At 46.4% G+C, this 11395-nt stretch overlaps 1 protein-coding gene across 3 annotated transcripts; it reads left to right on the top strand.

Moving 5' to 3' along the window:
* Positions 1 to 2332: 2332 nt before the first annotated feature.
* On the top strand, positions 2333 to 9902 carry LOC142099473 (uncharacterized). Of its 3 annotated transcripts, XM_075182942.1 has the most exons (3): positions 2333 to 4169; positions 6600 to 6722; positions 8067 to 9902. In XM_075182942.1, the coding sequence occupies exons 1-3, from the start codon at positions 3251 to 3253 to the stop codon at positions 8660 to 8662; spliced, it is 1638 nt and encodes a 545-aa protein (XP_075039043.1). In that variant the 5' UTR covers positions 2333 to 3250; the 3' UTR covers positions 8663 to 9902. The 3 variants fall into 3 exon arrangements, with proteins under 3 accessions (XP_075039043.1, XP_075039044.1, XP_075039042.1); XM_075182943.1 differs by lacking the exon at positions 6600 to 6722; XM_075182941.1 differs by having other exon boundaries at positions 6600 to 9902.
* The last annotated feature ends 1493 nt before the right edge of the window (positions 9903 to 11395 follow it).

Below are 11395 nucleotides of genomic sequence, written 5' to 3'. Positions count from 1 at the left end.
GTGATAACTTTTCATACAATTACATTTATATTGATACATATTGATACATTTCCCCATGCTATTTCAACCAATATATTACTGTGGAGGAACATTGCATATCATTTAGAAGTTCTAACCTTATTACCTCTCAGATTACCTAGCTAATTAACATGGGCTGCCAACTAGTTAACTCAGACAACTCAGCTGCACCTCATACAATAGACATTTGAGACAAATGGTAATTACATTAGCTAACACAAGCAAAATGACTGCTGCTGTTCTGTTATTTTCACACAGTATGGCAATATTCTTTATATTTATACTACATACAATATCGCAGGTAATGGCAAGGGCAAAATGTACTTATAACATGAAATAATAATACACCGATGCTGTGATGTATATACTTAGACTGGGCCAAGGATTAAAAAGTACATTAAACTGTGAGAAACGGGTGATGAATACGAAGTTCTCAGTTCAGTAGCACCCCATTTCATCACATACCCCTAGATCTGTTTCCAATCACTTCTCTCAGCAGTGTTCCAGACAGTGAAATAATTAACTAAATGAAATAAACTTTTGAACTAATCTTTTGAGTGAACTAGATCATAATGAACTGATCTCCAAAATGAACTACTACGCGAATTGGGGGAGGGGGGGGGGGGGTGGGGTGCCGCGAATCGGGTCCCGGCAGCCTCTTCTCCTCTCAGTGTCTCAGTGATAGAGAGAGAGGAGGAGAGGCTGCCGGGACCCGACGAGCGATCACGTGACTCTTTTTTTTTTTTTTTTTAAATCTGTTTGGACTGACCGAGGAGGAGCAGCGCGCCAGAGAAGAAAGGCAATAGAAAGGTAAGTAAAACAACGGAGGGACAGAGGTGGTGATGGTGAAGGGGCACAGAAGTGGTGATGGTGAAGGGCACAGAGGTGGTGATGGTGAAGGGGCACAGAGGTGGTGATGGTGATTGGCACAGAAGTGGTGATGGTGAAGGGCACAGATGTGGTGATAGTGAAGGGCACAGAGGTGGTGATGGTGATGGGCACAGAGGTGATGGTGAAAGGGCACATGTGATATTGTGAAGGGGCAAAGGGGCAAAAGTGACAATGAAGGGGCACAGTGTGATGATAGAGGGACAAAAGTGACAAGAGCACATACTTGGATTTATGCGTATTATTTTTGCAAACAACTTAAGTAAGTATTTCTGCCCTGACTTCAATATTTATTAAGTTGTTTTGACCCAACTACTTAAAAAAACGGGACTGCTTGGTAATTATTTAGGGGTGCCTTTTTCTGCAGCAGGGTGGCCTTGCTCTTTTCACATGTTAGGTACGCCCCCAAAGATGCAAGCCACGCCCTCACCTCCTTTGGCAGCACATGCTTTTATGTCTACTTAACTATAGGGGTATATGGTAGGCATGCGGCGGCACATGCTTTCACTTCTACGTAACTATAGGGGTATATGGTAGGCTGCAAAAATATAGTGCTATGGATTGTTTCAGGGAGGGGGCCCAAAAACAGTATCCTGCCTAGGGCCCTATGAGGTCTAAATCCGGCTCTGCATGCAGCTTGTTTAATACACCCATGTTTTATACATGTGTGTCTAGATTTACATTTCTCAATCTGGTAACAACCAGACAATCCCCAGACTTGGGCTTTCAGTTCAACATATTAATAAAAAAAAAAAAAAAAAAATAGATAGCATTGCTATTGTTGGCAGTGACCCCTTATAGAGATAGGTGAATATTTATCAAACACCGAATTTTAAACACAATTATTTTCATTCCCTATCGCAATGTGCACATGCTCCGTTCAAAAACCTCAGGCTTGCGCACAAACATCCCTGCAATGTTTCTATGGGGAGTGCATTTGCGTTTGAAAAGCCAGGGATAGCAGCAGATATCTCCCATATTTGCTGCTGTGCACTAGTTATAAATTGACATGATCCTTAAATATGCGGCTATCCTCCAAAAAACTGTTTTCGGGGGATTTTAATGAAAAAAGAGGATTGATAAATGGGCCTCATAGAGTGAAGCCCTATCTTTGGCAAAAACATATTTTCACCGGATATAGAGCAATTCACCATTTAATAAATAGTCTTTAGTGCCATATGTAATGAAATGTATTGCACTTCTCATATGCTCATACATCCACTTTCATTTAAGAGGAGCCATTCTAGTCTATATTGACAATGAACCTGGTATCAAATGACTATTCTTCATGGCATATCTATTATCCAGCCTTGTACACTCTTAGGTCCTGTTATAGTGTTTAGCCCACGAGGATCCCTTTGTCTTGGCAGATCAGTGATGAGAATAACAAAAATCAGTTTACTATAAAATGAGTACCAAAATTATGAGAGAGGCCATTAGCCGAAGGAGTTTAAAATCATGTGTTGTGAGCTGATAATGTTACTCACCACTGGGGGGTTTTAAGGCTGTAGTGTAATCAGCCAATTAGAAAGGAAGTGGGAGTGTCGTGGAAAGAATATATCAAGCAGTGTGAGAAGGAGAGAGCTTCCTGTTTCCTGGATCCGGAGAGAGAAGCTGCAGCATCAGGCTCAGTATCTGTGTTTTCTGGTTTCTGTTAACTGTGTTTCATTTACTTTCTCACTTTTTCTTTTGCTTTGCTTCTCCTTCCTTTCTCCTCGTTTTGCTTTCTCTCTCTTCCCCCTTATTCTTGTCCACATTTCCTCCCTCAGTATGGCTTCATCCCGCCCTAGACGCTCCAGATCCACCCCAGCAAGGCTGGCCGGGTCCCCCCCTCCTCTCACGGCCGTGTCCACTTCTGCCCATCGCCCTGCTCTCTCCTCCGTCCCCCCCCCCTCCTCTCAAAACCAGCTAGAGACGCCGGGTCCTCTTGGCGCGATCAGCCGGAGCAGGGGAGGCGCTGTCGGCAGCAGACCACGTGTCTCGGCCGCCGCGAGAGTATCTCGCGGGGCAGGCCCGAGATGTGGTCGTAGGTCCAGGGCTCCGGAGCGGGCGGCGAGGCCGCTCGTGTCCGGAGCTATTCAGCGTGTCAGGCAGGCTGGAAGAGCCCGGGGCAGGGGATCTCCTTCCCCCGGGGTGTTGGGTGGCGCCCGGCGGCCATCTTTAATTTCATCCGCTGCGGCGGTGTCCAGGGGTCCTGAGGGCACTGAGGGGGGTGTTGAGGCCCAGGAGGTATCCTCCATGCCTGGCAGGGAACAGAACCCGGGGTCCCCATATAGAGGGCTTGGTCCGGTTATTTTGGACCCCCTGCTTCCCCCGGGTCAAAGTGGGCAGGGTGGGGTTCACCATGGTGTCCTTCATACTCCCCCCCCCCGGGCGGTTTAGTGTCGGGCATCAGTCCCCATTCCCCCCCTTTGGTCTTCAGGAGCCCCCTCCCCCCCCCTTTTTTCGGGGTCATGGTTCCCAGGTTTCCCCCCTTCCCCTTCCCCTGGCCGGTGTTCCCCCCCCCCCTCCCCCTGTTTCCTCCCCCCTTCTTTTCTCCATGGATGCTGTGGTTCAGTCGGGGGTCAGTTTTTCCTCTAACAAGGCCCCGGGTTTATTAGGTCCCCCCCCGGGTAGGTTTTCCCCTGGGGGTAGTGGAGTGGCTTGCCAGCAGTTTCCCATGGAACAATCAGCGGCTTTCCGCTCCCAGGTCCCGGACCCGGGTGAAACCTGGCGTTCCCAGCCACGTTCCATCAATCAGAACAGCTGGGATAGTGACCCCTCTTGGTCATTGCCATACCCCCCTAGGGGTTATGGTCCCGTATCAGGGACGGGCAGTAGGTGGACAGCCCCTTACCCTCCTCTGTCTGGGCAACACTTTCATGCTTACCCTGAACCCTCCTTGGGCAATATATTTGGCGTTACTGGTACGGTTCCGCCTTTTCCCCCGGTTTCCCAACAAGGGGGTGGGGATCAAAGGGCTCCCCCTCAAGCGGGTTTTCTGGGTCATCTCACGGCCTCAACCCCGGTGCCGGCCCCGGCTGGGGTCCTGCCTCAGCCTTTATGTAATCTGCCTTCTCCGAATTCTAACGTGTTTTCTCGTCCAGTTTCACAGGCGCAGTCGTCTTCCTTAGTTGTTCCAGCGGGCATGGACAGGTCACCTTCTCGGTCCCAGCAGGGAGGTGAGGCGGAGTGTGCGGCAGTCCAGCAAGAGTCTCAACCAGGCGGTTCGAGGGATGAGGGCGGAGCGGGAGTCGTTCTGCAGGAGGCGCAGGGAGCGGATGGTGAGTACGATGGTTCTACGATAAGCAATACATACATGTCCGGTTCAAGCATATCTACCACTAGTGACGAGTCAGCATCATCTTCCCCCAGGCAGGGTCAGCGCAAGCTTATCAAAATTCTGAACACTCATTTCGGGGGAGCTAAGAGGAAGAGCGCAGATCGACTGATTTCAATTTCTCCCACACCGGCAGGAGGTCCCCTGGTTAGATGTGAAAACACGGCATTGTTGATAGGTGTTAGGCGCAGCATGAGGCACAAGATTAAGAAAGGTCATTATGTGGATATATTCGAGCTGACAAAGGTCACCCAAAAGGAGTTGGCAGCTGCGTGCGCACGAGGGGGAGTGGGGGAGGATGCATACAGAAACTTTTCCAATTGGCTAACAGGGTATTGCGTTTTTTCAGCTTGTTATTTAGAAACTAGACCTGACGCAATCATAGACGTATGGAAATATCTTCACCTTATTAACGAGATGCATAGTTGTGAATGCCCAGGTACCTGGAGATTGTACGATAAGCTGTTCCGGGAGAAGGTGCACGGTCAGCTTTATATGCCCCTGGCTTTTAAGGATGTTGAGATCTGGTTGAGATTAAATAGGGCTCAAGTGTGGGAGGTGAGCACGGGGTACGGTCCTCCGCAGTTAACCAGGTTTCCATATGGGGGGAGACGAGGTGCTCCCCAGTCCTCCAAAAACCGTTGTTTCGCCTTTAACAATTCCTCATGCGGGAGGGGGGATTCGTGCCGGTATAGACACGTCTGCACCAATTGTAGAGGTAGTCATCCCCTTAAAGAATGCCCTAGGGGCTCCGTCGGAGTCGGTAGGGGACGGGGAGGGGCGGGGGGTTCTGTCTAAAGCGGACTCCCCCATTATATTCCCTACCCTTTGCAAATGGCTATCCCTTTACCCAGATGCGGCGCAGGCCTCTTTTCTCAGGGAGGGTTTTCGCCTTGGTTTTCGTCTTCCCATAAATAGTGGGGTGGCGGGTACTGCCGCCAGAAACCTTCGCTCAGCGTATGCACACCCCGACATTCTAGCGGAAAAAGTAGGTAAAGAGATAGGCCTTGGGCGCATGGTGGGTCCTTTTTCATCCCCTCCCATTCAAGATTTAGTCATTTCCCCGGTGGGAATAGTACCTAAGAAGGCCCCAGGAAAATTTAGGTTAATCCAGCATTTATCTTACCCGGCGGGTAAGTCAGTTAATGATGCTATTGACCCCCAAATTAGCTCAGTGGTGTACCAGTCCTTTGATGATGCGTTAGCACTAGTGAGAGAATTTGGCAATGGTGCGCTTATGGCCAAGTTGGACATAGAATCGGCTTTTCGCCTCCTTCCATTGCATCCAGAGTCCTTTAAATTTATGGGTTTTAGAATTCAGAACCGTTACTATGTGGATCGGTGCCTGCCAATGGGCTGTTCAGTATCGTGTGCATATTTTGAGGCGTTTAGTTCATTCCTCCATTGGTGTATCGGGGCAGGGACGGGACATCGCGGCATTGCGCATTACCTGGATGACTTCTTGTTTATAGGTCCGGCTAATTCCCCTAGTTGTAAGGAAACACTGTATGCTGCGCAAGCGTTATTTCGGGTGATGGGGGTGCCAGTAGCTGCAGACAAAACGGAGGGTCCGGCCACATGCCTGAGGTTTTTAGGTATCGAAATTGACACATTGGAAGGTTGTTGTCGTTTACCATCTGATAAAGTGGCAAAGTTACAATCCCTGATACGAGAGGTCTTGGCTGTTCCATCTTGTACATTGCGTAAAGTTCAATCATTGCTAGGTTCTTTCAACTTTGCCTGCCGAGTAATACCCATGGGCCGAGTATTTTGTAGGAAGCTTCAGCTAGCAACGTCAGGCTTGCGTAGTCCCCATTCCCAGGTGCGTTTGTCGACAGAGATCAGGGAAGATCTAGGCATATGGAGTCGTTTTCTAGTGGTTTTTAACGGTGTGAGAGTATGGCCAGCACACGCAGTAGCTAGTACATCGTTGGATTTGCATACAGACGCATCAGGCTCGAAAGGTTTTGGTGCCTTTTTTCAAGGGGAATGGTGCGCGGCACCCTGGCCGGAATCATGGAGATCCGAAGGCCTGGTGCGAAATCTGTTAACGTTAGAGTTGTTTCCCATCGTTGTGGCTTTGGAGCTGTGGGCTGTCCGGTTGCGCGGCAGGAGCGTGGTTTTTTGGTGCGACAACTTAGGTGTGGTGCAGGCTATTAACAAGCAAAGCGCCTCCTCACGTACGGCGATTAATTTGCTCCGTGTCCTGGTGTTGAGGTGTTTAGAGTCTGATATTACCTTTCGGGCACGTCATGTTCCTGGCGTGGACAACCAAATAGCTGATGCTCTTTCCCGCTTTGAATGGCAGCGTTTTAGATCTCTGGCTCCACATGCAAGTTTAACTGGCTTACAGTGTCCTCCTTATGTTTGGCAGATGGTTCGTTAGGGATAAGGTGGCTAGCAGAAGCGTCCCTGGCTCCGGCAACTAGAAAATGTTATCAAGGGGCATGGGAGCGTTGGTTGAGTTACTGCGCATCTTGCAACAGCGACACTTCAGGTCAGATTCCCTCCATTACGGGTTTTATGTGGAAGTGTTACAACGAAGGGGTTTCTAGAGCAAAAATGGGGTCCCTTTTGGCTGGTATTTCATTCACGGCTAAGTTGAACAACGCGCAGGATCCCACAAAGTCATTTATCATAACTAAAGCGCTGAAGGGTTGGTCCAGGATTCAGCCTATAACTAGCGACACACGCCGGCCGATTGACGGGCAAATTTTAGCCAGATTGATGGCGGCATTGCGTTATTTAGCTACAGATGACTATGAGGCTTTACTATTCGGGCTGGCTTTTTCAATGGCGTATCACGGAGCCTTTAGGGTTAGTGAGTTGGTAGCCAGATCTAAGAACGACATAGGGGGAGCTTTGTTGTTTAGAAATGTTATTTTACAAACTAATGTGATACGTTGTAAGATAGTCAAGTCCAAAACGGATCAGATAGGCAGAGGTCATTGGTTAGCGATGACGGAGCAGCAGGGAACATCCATATGCCCGGTCAAGCTGGCCAATCAATTCGCTAAAATTCGCCCCCCAGGGGAAGGTTTGTGGTTAAGTCATTCGGACAATACGCCAGTAACTAAATTTCAATTTAGTGCTTTGTTAAAACGGGCCCTTGGGGAGGTTGGCCTTAACCCTGTTGAATATGGCACGCATTCTTTCAGAATTGGGGCGGCCACCGCCGCTGCAGCCAGAGGGGCATCTGTCAATGAGATTCAAGCGCTAGGGAGATGGAAGTCACAGGCCTACAAGAAATATATCCGGCCGGATAAATGAGCCTTGTAAGGGCTCTTATATATATGGTCATGTTTTCTCCTTATGTCTCTCATGGTTCTTTATCGCTTTCATCTCTTCTTTTCTCATCTATCACTTGGTGACCCAGGGTTATGCTGCTCGCTGTGTTAAACGGGGGCATGGAGGGATTTTTCCTCTTGTTTTCCTTGGCAAGGCCTGATTAGTGTGTGTGCCTCCCGGGGTTTACAAGGGGTTTTTACCTACATATGGGTTACCAATTTTCCATTTCATTTTGTTAAGAATTAAAGAATAAAGATAATTGCTTAGCGAGACAAAATAGATAAAAATAAATAAATAAATCAGTCAATAAACGAGACAAAATAGTTAAAATCAATTGCTTCTAGAACTAAAGATAGGTTCTTTTTTCCTTTTCCAATATTCGAATTTAGTTGGGGTGGCCCCTCTGGTAGGGAGGGGATACCTCAGCGAAGTGTTAAAATTGAAATAAAAATAAAAATAAATAAATAATATAGTTCTGTTTCTTAACACGGTTGTTTGGTGGATCAGTTCTCAGATACGGTTATGATTGATGAGACTATTCATTCTGTTTTAGGTTTTTCGGTGAAGAAGACAAGGATATGGGTCGTGGGTCATTCATTTATCTTTTGGGCTGCGAAGCACAGGATAGCGGAGAGGTGGTCCGGTTTCACACACCCAGTTGACATCCGCTGGTTGGGTAAAAGGGGCATGGTATGGGCGGCTTTGATTCCCACGTTAGGGGAAGAAATAGAAGTACACGGTACCCCGGATATAGTGGTCATTCATTTGGGAGGTAATGATGTAGGAAAGGGCAAATCCCTTGATTTAATCATTAATATTCGTGAAGATCTCGCACAGATACATGCCCGATGGCCTTCAATGAAGGTTTGTTGGTCCAACATTATACCTCGATTGTCCTGGAGATCATCTATCCCCCCGGCCACATTGATAAAGGTGGTTAAAAAGATAAATGGATACGCAAGGCAGAACATTAGGGGCACGCAGGGGGTTGTCATTAGTCATCCTGGGTTAACGGTAGACAAGAGGCATCTTTTTAGAGCAGATGGGGTTCATTTGTCGCCAGTAGGAACGGTTTTGTTCATAGAGAGGATTTTTTCAGAGCTCAAGGGTTTAGTTTTTTCTTTAGGTGGCGGGCCGCGTGGTCCGTAGGGCACTCGGCTGTGGCAGGAGAGCATGGCAGTCATAAGGTTGTTAAACATACGGTACTTAATGTGTTGGCAATATAGCCTTGGTTCCCTCAATGTTATTAGACTCGTTGGTACTCTTGTAAGGAGTATCAGGTTTTTGCCTAGAAAGGGCTTGACCAGTTTGAGTTCAGAGGGTATTGAGTTAATTTATAGTGTATAGTACCGGCCAATAGTTAAGGTGTTAACCTAGGTTGGTGGAAAGGAGGCGATCTTCCACCGTATTGGTTCATGTTGGTTTTAGATGGCTGCCCTTGCTCTTCGCCACCTCTATAAAGAAAAAGGTCCAAATTGCTTATAGCTTTTGATAGTATTGATAGATAAAATAAAATAAAGATAATTAAAATAAAATAAATAAACATATAATTTAAATAATAATAATGTAATAAAAGGACCTTTTTTATTCCAAACTTAAGTCGGTGTCCGTGTCTTTATTTTATGGTCGTATATGTGGGGATGTTTTGAACAAAGAGGGGAATGCATTTGAAGGGTAATCAACACTATGCATTTTATTATGAGAGAGGCCATTAGCCGAAGGAGTTTAAAATCATGTGTTGTGAGCTGATAATGTTACTCACCACTGGGGGGTTTTAAGGCTGTAGTGTAATCAGCCAATTAGAAAGGAAGTGGGAGTGTCGTGGAAAGAATATATCAAGCAGTGTGAGAAGGAGAGAGCTTCCTGTTTCCTGGATCCGGAGACCCACCCACCCGCCCTGGTTCCAGGTTTTTCATTATATTCCCTCGTCATGAGGAGCGAGGTTTTTGAATGGCAGGAGAGCATGGCAGTCATAAGGTTGTTAAACATACGGTACTTAATGTGTTGGCAATATAGCCTTGGTTCCCTCAATGTTATTAGACTCGTTGGTACTCTTGTAAGGAGTATCAGGTTTTTGCCTAGAAAGGGCTTGACCAGTTTGAGTTCAGAGGGTATTGAGTTAATTTATAGTGTATAGTACCGGCCAATAGTTAAGGTGTTAACCTAGGTTGGTGGAAAGGAGGCGATCTTCCACCGTATTGGTTCATGTTGGTTTTAGATGGCTGCCCTTGCTCTTCGCCACCTCTATAAAGAAAAAGGTCCAAATTGCTTATAGCTTTTGATAGTATTGATAGATAAAATAAAATAAAGATAATTAAAATAAAATAAATAAACATATAATTTAAATAATAATAATGTAATAAAAGGACCTTTTTTATTCCAAACTTAAGTCGGTGTCCGTGTCTTTATTTTATGGTCGTATATGTGGGGATGTTTTGAACAAAGAGGGGAATGCATTTGAAGGGTAATCAACACTATGCATTTTAAGGAAACAAGTAAATGGTACACATGTATTTCAGTTTCAGAGCCTGATTTTAATACTTTAGAAAATAGCCAAATGTCATAGAGACAGACACTTTACATGTTGCCTTGGGCATTATTATTATCGTTCAATATTTATCCATTCTACTCCTTTTTGCTATTTATCCCTATACTTACAAGCCCTTCCCCCCCCTCCTTTCCCTTTTGTCGCCCCTCCTGATCCTTCCCCTTCCCCACCTGGCACTGGATGTGCCACACAACAAATTTAGTTCTATCTGGACTATCCCCATGGCTTTGTCCTAGACTTGTATTTGTAATAAGATTGTGCTGCTAATTTTAATATGTATTGTAACTTGTGTACTTATCTTAAAACTTGGGATTTGGTCCCTTTTTTAAAAAAGAAATTGAAAATACTGTAATGCTTAAAAAACTTTAAATGACCATTTGAATAAAGTATGAACATTGCTGCAAGACTGACATGTATAGGGGGACGACAAGAACAGTCACATCAAAATTAAATAAGAGTAAAATGTAAACTGTGTTAGTTGTTTGCCTGCATCACAGGCACTTTGCAAACACTCACAGGATCATATAGCATATAGAAGACACCTCCATAACATGCAATATGAAGACCTCACTCCCAGGGCCACCATCAAGGGGGTACAGCCAGTACAGCTGTGGGGCGCCCGGACAGACCAGTGGGCCCGGACAGAGCACCCCCACAGCCTCCCCCTTTGATCTTCCGTGATGATGTGGCTCCCAGACACTGGCTGGGTTCGCATGTGCGGTGACGTCACTGCTGTGCAATGCGCTCCTAGTAACAGTATTTTATCCACCATTGAATTAGAGGTATGATTATGTGTGTATGATGATTCAGATGTATCTCAAGATGCGTCCAACTCAAAAACAGTAGTATTTGTGCCAGAGATACAGGTGTATATACCAGGGCCGGACTGGGACTAAAAATCAGCCCTGGCATTTAAAGTACACAGGCCCACCTCAGTTCCAGCAGGAAAGAAACTGTGTGCCGCCGCGCAGCAGCGGCGCCAAAAAGGGCGTGACCACAATATGTTGTGGGTGTGGCCAACATGGGTTATTGATACATACATTATAATAAAACATTACATTTATCACGCCCTCCCAGCCACATCACACCATCCCCCCAGGCACATTATGACGCCCCCAGCCCACTGTACTTATCTATGCTTCTGGTGCTGCTGACATCCATAAGGGTGGGAACTTTTTGTAGAGTGAGTAGGGAAGCTCTTTGTCTCACGAGATTACCAAATTTGCCAGAAGTGCCAGATGACCAGTCCGGCCCTGATTCACTGCATAATAGTGGGATGTGGAGGTCTGACTGCATGTGGGTCTATTTTACAGCAAATGACGGACATGTTGGGG

Source organism: Mixophyes fleayi, chromosome 8, assembly GCF_038048845.1.
Source record: "Mixophyes fleayi isolate aMixFle1 chromosome 8, aMixFle1.hap1, whole genome shotgun sequence".
NCBI classification, from domain to species: domain Eukaryota; kingdom Metazoa; phylum Chordata; class Amphibia; order Anura; family Limnodynastidae; genus Mixophyes; species Mixophyes fleayi.
Note: the sequence above shows the minus strand (reverse complement) of the source record. Positions and strands in the feature narration are given on the sequence as shown.